This window comes from Lemur catta, chromosome 19, assembly GCF_020740605.2.
Source record: "Lemur catta isolate mLemCat1 chromosome 19, mLemCat1.pri, whole genome shotgun sequence".
Taxonomy (NCBI): domain Eukaryota; kingdom Metazoa; phylum Chordata; class Mammalia; order Primates; family Lemuridae; genus Lemur; species Lemur catta.
The window spans coordinates 12899885-12915878 of NC_059146.1; the positions used below are offsets into that span (position 1 = coordinate 12899885).

Below are 15994 nucleotides of genomic sequence, written 5' to 3' on the forward strand. Positions count from 1 at the left end.
TATATAATAGCATTAAAAACCATGATAAACATTTATCAAAAAACAACATATAAATGGACCTGTTAGAGTGGTTGTTATCAAAAAACCAAGATAGCAAGTGTTGGTAAGATTGTGGAGAAAATAGAACTCTTGTACACTGTTGATGGGGATGTAAATTGGTGCAGCCACTATGAAGAATGGAGTTTCCCCAAAAAATTAAAAATAGAATTACCATTTAATCTAGCAATCCAACTTCTGGAAATATATCCAAAGGAATGGAGGTTAGGATCTTGATGAGATATTTGCATCCCATGTTCATTGCAGCATTACTCATTGTAGCTAAGATATGGAAACAAATGCCCATCAGTGGATGAATGGATAAAGAAAATGTGGTATATACATACAATGGAATATTATTTAGTTTTTTAAAAGAAGGAAATCCTGACATTGGTGTCAACACAGATGAACCTGAAGTAACTATGCTAAGTGAAATAACCTAGACACAGAAAGACAAATACCAAACGATATCACTTTTATAAGGAATCTAAAATAGTCAAACTCAGAATCAGAGAGTAGGAATAGTAGATACCAGGGCCTAGGGAGAGGGGAAAAATGGGGAGGTGTCTGTCAAAGGGTATAAAGTTTCATTTAAGCAAGATGAATAACTTCTGTAGATCTACTGTACACCATAGAGTATATAGTTAATAATGCATTGTATATTTAAAAAATTTCTAAGATGGTAGATCTCATGTTAAGTACTCTTATCACAAAAGAAAATATTTAAAAAATTATTGTAAATAAAAAAATGAAGGGGGTAGAAGAAAACTTTTGGAGATGATAAATGTATGGCCCTGACTGTGGCACACTGATCTCAGTTGTATACTTATCTCCAAACTCATCAAGTTGTCAATCATACCTCCAAGTGGTTAAAATAAAATTAAATTAAAAAGGAAAATAGGTTGTGCTGATAGGAAACATAGTAGAGAAAAAGAGAATTTGTATATGATTATAAATATGAAAGCCATAAATGACAACTAAAAGAATATTGTAGTATATTTAATGTCTAGAGCTGATAACAGGAAGGACATGCAGATTATTACATGTTTTATCTCCCGGGTTTGCCACAGACAACATATTATTAAGCTAGATGGGCTCCTATGAGTGCAGTTATTGGCTAGACAAACCTCCAGCAAAAATGAGTAATGTTTCTGCAAATGACACAATTTCCTTCTTTTTCATGGCTAAATAATATTCCTTTGTGTACATACACCACATCATTTTTATCCATTCATCCCTTGATAAACCCTTAAGTTGATTCCATAATTTAGCCATTGTGAATAATGCTGCAATAAACAACTGAAGTGCAAATATCTTCTGGTTACATTTTATGACTTTGCCTCACCCAAGCGAGGTTTAGAGGCATGCCCTTCCCCTCTACAACGTTCAGCATGTCTGTGATCCTTAGTTGTGAGTTTGTACCCCCCAATCCCCTAATCCCTGGAGAACATTACTACCATGTGAGCACCATAGTGTTGATCAGTTAGTACCAATTTGATGGTGAGTATATGTGTAGACTATTCCTCCGATCTTGTGATACCTCACTGCGGATAATGGGCTCAAGCTCAATCCATGAAAATATAAGCGGTGCTAGATCACTGTCATTTCTTATAATTGAGTAATATTCCATTGTAAACATATACCAAATTTTAGTAATCCACTCATGAATTGACGGGCACTTGGGTTGTTTCCAGATCCTTGCAATAGTGAATTTTTTGAAAAGGTAAAAAAATAGACACACGTTTAGCCAGACTGACCAAAAAAAAAAAAAAAAAGAGAGAGAGAAGACCCAAGTAAATAAAATCAGAGATGAAAAAGGAGACATTACAACTGACACTGCAGAAATCCTAAGGATCAGTAGAGATTACTATAAGCAACTATATGCCAATAAATTGGAAAAACCAGAAGAAATGGCTAAATTCCTAGACACATACAACCTACCAAGATTAAACCAGGAAGAAATCAAAAATCTGAATAAACCAATAGCAAGTAACAAGATAGAAGCAGTAAAAAAAGGTCTCCCATCAAAGAAAAGCCCAGGACCTGATGGCTTCACTGCTGAATTTTACTGAACATTCAAAGAACTAATACCAATCCTATTTAAACTATTCCAAAAAAAAAATCAAGGAGGAGGGAATACTCCCAAACTCATTCTACAAGATCTGTATCAATCCGATACCAAAACCAGACAAAGACACAACAAAAAAAGAAAGCTATAGGCCAAAATCTCTGATGAACATAGATGCAAAAATCCTCAAGAAAATACTAGCAAACTGAATTTAACAACACATTAAAAAGATTATTCATCATGATCAAGTGGGATCCATCCCAGGATTGCAAGAATGGCTTAACATATGCAAACCAATCAACATAACACATCATATCAACAGAACAAAGGACAAAAACCATATGATCATTTAAATTGATGCTGAAAAAGCATTCTATAAAAGTCAACATTTCCTTCATGATGAAAACTCTCAAAAAAGTGGGTATAGAAGGAATTTACCTCAACATGATAAACACCATATATGACAGCCCCACAGGTAGTATCATACTGAATGGGGAAAAACAGAAAGCCTGTCCTCTAAGATCTAGAACAAGACAAGGATGCCCACCTTTCACCACTGTTATTCAACATAGTACTGGAAGGTCTAGCTAGAGCAATCAGACAAGAGAAAGAAATAAAGGACATTCAAAGTGGAATGAAAGAAGTCAAATTATCCTTATTTGCAGATAATATGATCTTATGTCTACAGAAAACTAAAGACACCACAAAAAAAATTAGAATTGATAAACAAATTCAGTAAAGTTGCATGTTACAAAATTGACATACAAAAATCAGTGGTATTTCCATATGCCAACAGTAAACAATCTGACAAAGAAAGCAAGAAAGTAATCCCATTTAAAATAGCTACACATAAAATGAAATACCTAGGAATGAATTTAACCAAACGAGTGAAAGATCTCTATAATGAAAACTATAAAACATTGATGAAATAAACTGAAGAGGACACAAAAAGATGGAAAGATGTTCCATGCTCGTGGATTGGAAGAATCAATATTGTTAATACGTCCATACTATCCAAAGCACTCAACAGATTCAATGCCAACCCCATCAAAATACCAATGACATTCTTCACAGAAATAGAAAAAGTAATCCTAAAATGTATGTGGAAGAATAAAAGACTGAGAATAGCCAAAGCCATCCTGAACAAAAGGAACAAAAATGGAGGCATCACATTACCTGATCAAATTATACTACAAAGCTGTAGCAACCAAGACAGCATGGTACTGGCATAAAAACAGACACATAGACCAATGGAATAGAACAGAGAACCCAGAAATAAATCTACATATCTATCGTGAACTTATCTTTGTCCAAAGTGCCAAGAACATCCTTTGGGGGAAGGACAGTCTCTTCAATAAATTGTGCTAGGAAAACTAGATACCCACATGCAGAAGAATGAAACCAGACCCTTATTTCTCCCCATATACAAAAAATCAAATCAAAGTGTATTGAAGACTTAAATCTAAGACCTGACACTATGAAACTAGTAAAAGAGAACATTGAGGAAATGCTTCAGGACATCGGTCTGTGCAAGAACTTCTTGAGTAATACCTCCAAAGCACAGGCAACCAAAGCAAAATTGGATGATCAGGATCACATCAAGCTGAAAAGCTTCCGCACAGCAAAGAAAACAATCAGAAAGTGAAAAGACAACCCATAGAATGGGAGAAAATATTTTCAAACTACTTGACAGTGGAATAATAACTAGAATATATAAGGAGCTCCAACTACTCAATAGGAAAAAAATCATATAATCCGATTAAAAATGGGCAAAAGATCTGAATAGACATTTCTCAAAAGAAGACATACAAATGGCCAACAGGCATATGAAAAACATGCTCAACACCATTAGTCATCAGAGAAATGCAAATCAAAAGCACAATGAGATTATCATCTCACTCCTATTAAAATGGCTTTTATCAAAAAGACAGGCAATAATGAATTCTGGCAAGGATGTAGAGAAAGGGGAACCTTCATACACTCCTTTTGGAAATGTAAATTAGTGCAACCCCTATGGAGAATAATATGGAGGTTCCTTAAAAAACTAAAAATAGAACTACCATATAACCCCAGCAATCCCACTGCTGGGTATATTTCCAAAGGAGGATAATTCATTATATCAAAAAGATATCTGCACTTCCATGTTTATTGCAGCACTATTCACAATAGCTGAGATATAGAATCAACCTAAGTGTCCATCAATGGATAAATGGATAAATAAATTGTGCATATATGGAATGGAATATTATATATCCAAAAAAAGAATAAAATCCTGCCATTTGCAACAACATGGATAGAAATGGAGAACATTATGTTAGGTGAAATAAGCCAAGCACAGAAGGAAAAATCTTGTATGTTCTCACTCATTTATGGGAGCTAAATATTAAAAACAATTGATCTCTGGAGACAGTAGAATGATGGTTACCAGGGGCTGGGAAATGTAGCAGGGTAGGGACATAAAGTGGGAATGGTTAATGGGTGCAAAAATATAGTCAGATAGTTAATGAACAATATTTGATAGCACAACAAAGTGACTATAATCAACAAGTTAGGGTATACTTTAAAATAACTAAAACAGTGGAATTGGAATGTTCCTAACACAAAGAAATGTTAAATGTCTGAGGTGACGGATACCCCAATTACCCTGATTTGATTAATTCACATTGTATGCCTATATAAAAACATCAAATATATCCTATAAATATATATAACCATTATGTACCCATAATAACTAAAAATAAAAAAAAAAGTTTTAAAAGTCACCTCAGAATCCCAAAAAATAAATAGATAGATGGAAAATAAAGTTAGGCCAATTATTAACGCCATAATGGCCTCTGAATGTTCAAGTGAAAGGAAGAGTAGCACATCTCTCACTTTAAATCAAAAGCTAGAAGTGATTAAGCTTCATGAGGAAGGCATTTGTAAGCCAAGACAGGCAAAAAGCTAGGCCTTTGTACCTAGCTTTATGGAGGTTCCTTAAAAAACTAAAAATAGAACTACCATATAACCCCAGCAATCCCACTGCTGGGTATATTTCCAAAGGAGGATAATTCATTATATCAAAAAGATATCTGCACTTCCATGTTTATTGCAGCACTATTCACAATAGCTGAGATATAGAATCAACCTAAGTGTCCATCAATGGATAAATGGATAAATAAATTGTGCATATATGGAATGGAATATTATATATCCAAAAAAAGAATAAAATCCTGCCATTTGCAACAACATGGATAGAAATGGAGAACATTATGTTAGGTGAAATAAGCCAAGCACAGTTGCCAGTTGGTCAAGTTGTGAATGCAAAGGAAAATTTCTTGAAGTAAATTAAAAGTGCTACTCCAATGAACACATGAATGATAAGAAAGACAAACCCTGTTGCCAATATGGAGAAAGTTTCAGCAGTCTGGACAGAAGATAAAACCAGCCAAAACATTTCCTTAAACCACAGCCTAATCCAGAACAAGGCCCTATCTCTATTTTAAATTCTATTAAAGCAGACAAAGGTGAGGAAGCTGCAGAAGGAAAGTTTGTAGCTAGTAAAAATTGGTTCCTGAGGTGTAAGGAAAGAAGAGCTATTAGTTGCAGTAAATTTGAACTTATAATAAATATCAGCTCTATTTCATATTATATATAGCCAGATGTGTGTATATATGTGTATATATACATATACAGAGAGAGAGAGAGAAAGAAAGAGAAAGCACGCACACACACAGATGCCAAGCAGAATGTGTTATTGCTATGCAGGTTCTGGCAAAATAAATACATAAATATATAATTTCAGAATGCAGTTGTTTTCAATAAGCAGCCAATGTTCTTCACTTAACTTCCTGTATGATTAGCATAAAGGTTTGTATTTCTGTGGTATATTGCAATCCAGTTCAGAGGGTGGGGCTGTCATTAAGATATAATTATTCTAGATAAAGGAGATCAACAAGGTTCACAACTAATATAATCTGCATATTAAATAAACAAAATTAACATGCCCCAGAATCTGACTGTCACATTTCTGAAGGGCCATGTGTGAGAGAGGTAATGAGCAGGTTAGAGTGCTGCATACAAAGAAGTATAAGAGCTTCTCATTCTTGAAATTGTCCCCTCGAATACTGAGCTGCCTTATCATTGACTAATTAACTAAAAAATTATGCAACTTAGATGCTATTTCATAAGACTTGAAATTTTTATAAATAACCATTTTTTATTTTTTGAAGTTCTGAGTATTCCCAGAAGTTTAACAAGACATACCATGTAGTTATGGAATAACAAAGAATAATTGAATTTTAACTTCTGAGCTTTAAAAAAAAAATCTTATAAATTATGTGCACAGTTTAAACAATGTAAGTGTTAAATTTTGTCTATGTAAGAATACCTAGGGTTTTATTATTGAATTTCATATTCTGGTAGATTCTACTTTTATTTCCATAAATAGATCAACAGGAATTTACTTCCATATTTGCATGAAAGTCCCTTAATCAACTTAGTATAGTATTAGATCTGGCTACAAATATAACTCTGAAAAGGAATTATAGCCAGAAATTAAAGCTTATTCCATGGCTGTATGCATCATAATAGCCATATTTCATTAAGTATACTACAGCATTTAAAATCTAGTTTTCACATATTTTCTCCTATGCAGTTCAGCAGTTAAACATTATAAATGCAACATTAGTTACCTCAATATTAGCATATGAATCAAAGAAAAGGAAATTCTAATAAGTAGTTTCCATTCTAAATGTTTGTCATTTATTCTAATGCATAGATAACACATTATTCAACTAGATAATCTACTTCCAGTCATCTAGAACAACTCCTAATACATGCGTGTTGAATGAAAATGCATCTTATTTAAAATCTACTAAATCACTTCCGGAAAGACAATCATGAATATAGAATACTTTATTCTTATTAGTTTAGAGGTACGTTAGTGCTGTCCAAGTCCTCGATCTACCTAAAACAAAATTTTTTTTGAGAGAATGTAGAGTGAAGCTTAAGTATGAACTCTGGCTTAGCAATATCAGAAACAGTACTGAGCTCAGCTTGTTCAAGTTGAGTAGTGGGGTAAGAATATAGTAATAGTTGGCTTTACTATATTCCTTGATAATAAACTTCAACTCTAGTTTAGACATCAAACTTTCCAACTAATGGAGGGCCCTAAGAGAGTCAGGGCAAATAAATGTCCACAATACAAACAGACACACACAATACTACTGAAAATCTGATTCAAAGTCCCTAACTTTGTGAATGGAGAATAGCTAATGAGCCGTATCACCACAGTTTATTTACAAGTAATGTTTAGGGTTCTTTTAAAAGGTACTGTCAAGCAAGAGAAAGATGGCAGTTGACCAGCTAAATGAATTGAAATAAGGAGAATTTAATTGTTTTGCCAATTTTGAAGACAAGTAAACATTAGCTAAATTCTTGCTTTTCTCATTGGGACAAGGAGTAAAGAACACAGGAGCTGTCCTAAGCAAGAATTAGTTGCCCAAAACATAAGAATCAGGAAAGGAAAATAATCTAAGTCTGTGTTCTCCTCTAAAGAGGACACATTTCTTGAGTTAACTTCACTGAAAATTATTCTGTTCATTCTGTGAAAAGGTGAAGATACTTGTCAACCATTTCATCTGATCATATCCTACCGACTCAATGGCAACATCCCATGAGCTAATATTTCTCAAAAAGTGATATGATATATAAGCTATGAAAAAAAAAGATCTTTCCTTTCCCTATCAGAAATGGTGGCCCGTACCACCTAAAGCAACTGAAGTTTGCAATTAGAAATGAAGGTATAATCAGGACCTAGTAACCACCAAGGAGCAAGAAGATTAGGGAAAAATGAATGATAAGAGGGGAGGGGAAGCTAGTCAGTAGGGTCAAAATGGGGCAGGAAATGCCTCACTGATTTAGCAGAGAGGAAAGGATGACACCGTTGACGTAGTTTCGAGGCGGTGTCTATGCTAATATGTCAAACTCAATTCTTAACAGGTCTCTACAACATGTTCAGGTGCACACACATGACTGAAATGAGTTCAGTGTAAAAGATGGGAGTAATATAAATGACCTGATTTTTAATCTGTTTTTAAAAACTTTTAGCAAGATGAAGCTGTAGGTTCTTTTACTTCGTATTGATTCTCATGATTTGACACTGACATGTTGCACTAAAGGCCTCGTTCATTTTAGGTCTTTCTGCCTGTTCAAGTTTATTTGGCCGATTATAAAGAGAAGCAGTGCAAAGCAAATGCCAGGATCTGTCAATGGATGTAAGAGAGGGAAATGCAAGAGTTAGCAGTTGTTTTGCACCTTGTAGATAAAATGATTAACTGGATTTTTTTTTTTCCTTTTTGCTTACAATAGTATCTAGACACACCCTACAGTCTGTTTTGCACTAAGGTTTGTTTTTGTTTTTGTTTCTATTTTCAGAAGTTAATTCTTACCTACTTGCTCTTGTCTTATTATCTCACCTATTAGAATGTGTCTTTAAGATGAACATTCTACTATCAATATCAGCATTTTTTTAGATAGTATAAAGGATTTTTCAATCCTTTATATTTAGTTTTTAAAATCACGTATTCTGAATGTTATTTACTCCTTCCATATATTATATTCTAGGGAAACTAAAACAAGACCAGGAAGAGACTTAATAAATTTGAAACACATGAAATTTTTGGTATTCGATTTTTACCCTCCAAAGGTGGCAATTTCACATGGTCCTCGCTTGTAGATCATACTGCATATTTTCTATAGTTATATTTTAAATTAATTCATCTTTATGTTATACAAAACGCCAAAGATGTGGCCTTCATCTGATGGTAATGTTATGTAAGTTGTGGAATACTTCAAAGTAGCCTGTTGTCAGGTTTTGAGTAATAATAAGCAATTAATTACAAACTTTTTAAAACTTTGCAAGAAATTAAAAACTAATATATTTTCAATACTGGCAAGTACAGGGAATTAGTTAAGAGTCAAAGTTTAGTCATATGCACTATTGGAAGAAAATATAATAAATAGAATCCAAAATAGAAAATGGAAACATTTCTGATTTGTCTTTGAATTGGGTTTTGAACCTGGATTTTGCATATAAATGTTCCTGAAATGCTAAGGGTTCATAGAGCTTCATAATAAATAATGAAGCCTTATGATGTTTATATGATTCAAGGATATAAAAACTTTCTTGCAACTTGTCCCTAAATATCTATCAACTACCCTAACCTATCCAGCCCCACAAGTACTCCTGAGATACAATATCCTTTTTAAAGACTACACCAAATAGCTGCTTAAAAACAACACAGACTTATCTTCCTGGTCAAGTTACCGGTTTCCATGCTGTCTTCCCACATTTGTTGAATAGTATTAAGAGGTGCTATTTAGATCTTCACAAGGCTTCCTTAAGCACAGAGGAAACCTATATCATTATTTAATGTTTTCAAAAGGCATTTCAGATATTTAGCTTTTATTTATCTGGTGATAAACATAGGCCATAGAATGTTACCACGTAAAGCAAAAATCTATTTTTTTTTAAAAAAAGCTAGCAGTTAAAAAAGAAAGTGAATTTTTTAAAATTTTGGAAAAAGTGTAAGATGTTTACCTTGTACTTGTCATATTTATAATTCACATCCATTTGTTTAATTATCACGTCTCCTCCTTTAGATTGTAAATACCATAAAAGTAGAGACCATGTTTATTTCATTCACATATGTATTTGTTTATGTGCATCTGATGTATATGTATACACATAATACACAACACATAATATATATAGATATGTACATATGTGTGTATAATGTGCTACCAGTATAAGCTAGCATAATACACATTTGTTGAATTAATGAATGAAACTGAGATCTAGTCTATAAGCATTTATTTGATGCTTTCACCTCTTGAACAATAAATGCTAATCACCACCACGACATAAATTTACTTGGTATAAATTATCTCCACTGTTCAGCTTTTTATTTACCTTCTGAATTATCATATCTCAAATATCTCCTAGGCCTTCTTTAAGAAGATATGTGAGATATGTAAACATAGCTGGATCTGTGTTAATATGGAAATTTCATATGTCCTGTAATGAAGCTTTCAGAATGGAAAAGTGAGTGAGTAGAGATGATACCATAATTGGGAAAAGAAGCACCAGGCTAATAGAAAAAGACAAACCACAGAATTTTGAAATAAATGAATATGAAAGAACTGCAAATATAAATTGAAGAGGAAAGTGTATTAGAATTGTTAATTTTTTAAACTGAAAATTTTAACATATATTTATATGAATGTTTGTTAAATATAAAAGTTTTTTATATTGTACATTTTATCATGTTCTATATTTATCTTGGTAAAGAAATATACTTTCTTGTGTTTCATAAGAAGTACACACAACATGCTATCTCATGCTATCATGAAAGGGTCTGTTGGCAAAAGCTTTAGGCATGAAATGGACAGTCTTCCTCAGGTTCGTGCTGTTATTAGAAAATAAATTAGGGAAGGCAAGAAGACTCATCAATTAAGACTGCCAGAGCCTACAGGCTTAATATGTTTTATTTAATTGAAGACAAAAATCAAACGACAGAAAAATTATAATTATCACAAAATCATGATTAAGTCTGAAACATCAGTCAGTACAGAACATGTGGGAAATTTGTGTCTATAGAGAGATTAAGAACCTCTTTAAGAATTATGGTTAGACTGAGCAGGAGTTTGAATGAAATCATTAATCAAATATCAATTATTCATTCTTGAATCAGTAAAACAATAGCCTGATTATCTAAATATAAACATATGTACAAATTTATCTACCTTAAATTCGTCAATTGATGAATTATTTTGGAGTTCAAATGTCACATAGAGTCTAGATTTTAATTTTAATTCAATAATTTATATATGAGTATTTTAATTTTACTCATTCATATAATACATACAATAATCCCATTGCCTATCGCTTCTTTCTTTTAGAGTTAAACAAATAACAATTCTAATACCCATTCCTCTTAAATTTATTTCTCATTTTCCTGGAATATACTTCAATAAGCAACATATGATAAAAATCTATATCATACTACTGAACATTAAATTAACTATATTAAATACTTTATTCTTTGAAGCACAGGTTTTTCTAAATGTTATAATATAATAGAGTTAATTTGTTACTACACATCATTTCCCTTTGTATTATTTAGAAAGAAATGACCACATTGGCCACTTTTCAAAAGTCTTACATTCATTCTTTGAGACTAGATCCCTTGAGAGCAAAACACTTTTACTAACACATTTTAAAACTCACTACCTTACCCTCTCTTTATGCACAGTCTCTATTTTTAACATAATATCTGTGTTAAAAAAAATACTGGTTTGGAATCCAATTAGAAAGGATATTTAAAATGTTCAGAACTATAAACTCTGGATCAAAATTCGTGAAGCCTCAATATTGAAATTTCAACACTACCACAATAAAACAACAACAACAAAACAACACAATAAAACTTTAACAGAAAATACAAAAGCACACACATGAAAAACTCTAATTTTTGAAGCACTCTCCACCAACCAACATCTGCACGTCCTGTCTCCGGAGTTGTGAACCTCTGTCCCCATTGACAACCCCTACTGAGAAAAACTGAGTACTTACGCGTACATCATGAACCCAAGACTGGGGCAGCTTCTATTCAGTCAACATCTGATCTATATCAGCCAGGTGAGGGCTGGGAGGCTGGAAAATAATGACAGGCATTGGCAACAAGAAAAGAAACCAGTCTGACAGGTTTAGTGACTGAGATGTGCAGTCTTGATATAGCCTGATAAGAGCATGATCAATTTTGTGCCAGCTGGTTCCACACCATGGTGTGATTGTCAATAGCTGCATAGAGAAGCCCCAAACAGTAGAGGGCTCAGAATGTGCAAATGGTGATGACTCAGAAGACCACACTTTTCCGGTTGGGAAGGTGTGATCAGCATTGAGGTGTGGCCCTAATTTGTTTTCAAAACAAAACAATACACTAGAGTACACTGATGGCACTTCTTACTTCATTAGAAATGTTCCTTCTCTTCCCTTTGAGGGAATCACAGGTGTGATAGAGCAGAGAAGACCTGGGCTATGGACCAGGGTACCTGTCTCTGCCACTTTGGTGGTGTGACCATGGCAAGCTACTTAGTTTACTGGACTTACTTTCCTCATAAGTTAAATGGCACGACTGTGTTAGCTTTTTCTAATACTGTCCATTTTAGCTCTATAAATAATAAATAGACTTTGTTGAAAGAATTTATTTACCCCCAAAAAGGCAAAAAAAAAAAAAGGAAAGTAAAACAAAAACAAAAACAAAACCTCTTTTCCCCTCATCATTAAGAATAGCTTTGTCCATCTAAGTGGTGTGAATTCCCCAGTATTTATAAATAGTCCCTTTACTGACAAACGTCCACAGAGAATTTACTCTGAATGCATGAATTTCTAATAAAGATCAGAAGAATTATAAGATAGACATTTCAATTTTAATAGCTACTTTTAAAGGCTCAGAGCCATAAGATATTAAAGACAAAAGTTATAAATGTGCATTTTTGTTGTTCATAGAGAATACCTTTAGCTAAAATATTACAAACACAATATAAATCTAATGTTAACATTTTCATTATAATACTCTGCTAAGGCATTAAAAGAAATACATTTCCCGACATTTTACAAATGGAAAAAATAAAGCAGATTGTTCATTTGTATAATCAATATGACAAAAAGACATATAATTTTATGAGTAGAAATAAAAATTGCTAAATAAGTAATTCACAAAACATATCAGTTACTTTAACTACATTGAAAACTGTGTCTTAATTCAGCAAAATAAACCTCTCTTTAGAGCTTTGATTTTTGTCAAAAGTAAAAAATTATAAAATCTAACAAAGGTTCTAGAATAATTATATTAACTTTAGTGTATGACTATAACTCATTATTACTTTCATTTTCTATGTAGTATATATAGTACTACTTACGCTAACTTTAAATTTACATTGTGCAAATATTCTTGTAAAATGGTTTTAATGTTTATATTAAAATATTTCCTATTAATAAATTAAGATGTTTATAATCCATATTTATTAGAATTCATAAAAGTAGTCTCAGACTTTTATGTTAGTAAATAATTATACAACAGAAAATAAACTCTGTGGCTTAAGGCAAGGAAATTATGCTATATAAGAAGCATATCCAAGTAAGTATGAGCAAGTCCAGAAGCCAGCTTTGAGGATTCTGGAATGAGACATGTGGTATGTACATATTCCTTCTCTTAATTAAGAAAATCAGCATTTTCATATTGAATCAGAAGACTTGGGAGAGAAACACTTAGGAGATACAGCGATATATATTTTATCTATTTGGAAACAGTTGAAGATTGCAATAGAAGCTGTCTTATTTTTAAAAGCTCGAAAATAGAGGTTTAACTGTCTCCCTCAGGAAGATTTTCTATTGGCCCATTCTTTCTAATTATCTTCTATTTGGTTTTAAAGCTTGTATTTCTTTGTTTTTGTCCCCCCAACCCTTCTGCTTTCAGTGAATATGTAAAATAACTCATTTTTATTCTCTGGGGTGGTCCCTTCACTGTGGTGGGTGACATGTCCGAGTTCAGTTCCTGGCACTGGTTGGCATTAACCACCTGTGTGAACTTAGGAATGTTCTTAACCTTTCTATGTCTCAGTTTCTCCTTCTGTAAAATGGGGCTTACACTTTCATCTAGTTTAAATGAGATAATAAATGTAAAGAATGTACAATAGTGTCTGGCCCATAATAAATCCCTCAAAACAGTTAGTTACTTTATTCTCTCTCAATTCTCACTTTCCTCCCTCCCCAGGATTAGCACTAAATTGTTCATTGTTCTTCAAATGTGGTATTTTCTAAACTCTTCTGTCTATATAGCTCTCTTTTAGCAACATATTGTCTTGAGACCTTTGCTTTAATCGTGATAAATAAGACATTGATCTATAAGGTTCTAATTCATATAGCACATGAAGATTTCCAAAAGAGTGATCTTCATAAGGCTAGGTAAGCCTTCATGAGGTTAATTCTGAGGGTTGGCAGGCATTAGTAATTTGTACCATAAAAGTGAAATTACCACATGTGAATTTTATTTCGTTAGACACATGTTGCCACATGGGGGCAGGCACTTATACTGGTTTCCATCGCTGCATTGTTGATTGATTTATTATCAGTGGGAAGACAATGAGTGTATGATGCAAAATGTTCATGAGGAAAAGTCAACAATACGATGACATTACACCAGGACGCCAAAGGGAAAGTTAAGGTACTCCCAAGCAAGGTACATAATAGTTGTATATATTTAGGGGGAACAATATTTTCTTGGTCACCTACTATGTGCCAGACACTATGTTCTCTGCCCTGAGAGCACCACCTTGCTCTCAGAGAGTATTACAGTCTAATTAGGTGTCTCAAACTCAACGCATCTTTGCACCTCCAAGCTTTCTTCGTCATGGTACCACCCAATGTCCCAATCACCTGCACTCAAAATTCAAAAATATCCTTGACTCAGTCCTCAAGTTTATTCTTTGCATCCAGCTAATGATTTTGATTATTCCTTCAAATTATTTCTTTGGTTAATACAGTCCTCTCTCTTTCCAGCCTATCTTAGCCTATTAGAACCACTTTCTAGCTGCACTCCATGACTTGTTCTTTTCTCTTTCCAGTGCACCTTCTTGTTCATTAAATACTAATTGCCCGTAAACACGGCTTTTATCATGTGACTATTTAAAAAAATTCTTTTAATGGCTCAGTATTTTCTACCTCATCAAGAATATGCTCAATGAATTTCAGAATTCTCCAAGAATCAAATTTATCCCAGTTTTATTTCCCATGATAAATCACATTATTAATTTTCAAGTCTAATTAAGTTTTGTCATCCTTAAAACATGTAATACTCATTCCAGCTTTGTAATTTCTCTTCTATTATGACAGCCTCCCTCCCATGGAGGTGTTCTCCGTATTCTTTTCTCTTACTTAAACATGACACTTTGTAAAAGCTCAATCCAATTACTACTGGGAGGTGGTCTTACTAATAACCTATTTAATAAAGGAAAATAAACTATCAAATAGAAAGTAAGAGAAACTCACAACTACCCTTTGTTTAATTAAAACATGTGTGGCCCAACTTGTTATCTCTGAGTTCTTTCTCAGCATTGAAAAAGTTCCTAAGGGGACGGTAGGAAGGTGAGCTTCCCCTGCTTCCTCAAGAAGAGACAATACCAGATGCCTTCTGCTATCAATCTGCTATGTGAGAAACAGAAAAAGCCAACACAGCAGCTTCACAGCCACTTTTGTTATCAGTTCCCTGAAACAGAGAAGAAAGAAAAGCCATTTCTACCCTTTAAAAGCACCAAACAACTTTCCTCACCACTTGACATTTCTTTCCTCCCTCTGTGTGTGGCGGCCACACCCTTCCTTCCTTCCTTCCTTCCTTCCTTCCTTTCCTCCCTCCCTCCCTCCTTCCTTCTCTCCCTCCTTTTTCCCTCCTTCCTTTTTTCCCTTCTCAGGAAAATAAATAAACTTTTATATATCCTCATCACTGAGAATTCTTTCTCCCCACCCCCCCGACCGCCCCCCAAAGATGGACTGCACAGCCTAACAACTCCCTCCTTAATGCCATCTCTGAGAGTTTAGGATAGCAGTTTAAAGCCTAGTTCCTGAGTAGATGCTGTTTGGACTTGTCATTTTAAATGATTAAAAGATTTGAATCTTTATTCTACCATGAACTTTGTGACCTTGGTTAAATCACCTAACCTTTCTGTGCCTCGATTGCTTCATATGTAAAAGAAAGAAAAAAATAGCACTTATCTTTTATTAACAGAACAGCAGTGAGTAGCAATTGAAATAATGAATGTAGATGACTTGGAACACTAGCAAAAGTAATT

The 15994-nt window shown here is 33.6% G+C and overlaps 1 protein-coding gene across 1 annotated transcript in view; it reads right to left on the bottom strand.

Moving 5' to 3' along the window:
- The window catches only part of LOC123624152 (transmembrane protease serine 11F), a 52421-nt gene extending 40641 nt beyond the window's left edge, over positions 1 to 11780 (bottom strand). Inside the window, exon 1 of the mRNA XM_045531776.1 lies at positions 11721 to 11780. Within this exon, the coding sequence (XP_045387732.1) occupies positions 11721 to 11731 (11 nt within the window). The 5' untranslated portion in view covers positions 11732 to 11780. The remainder of the gene's footprint in view (positions 1 to 11720) is intronic.
- Positions 11781 to 15994: the final 4214 nt, after the last annotated feature.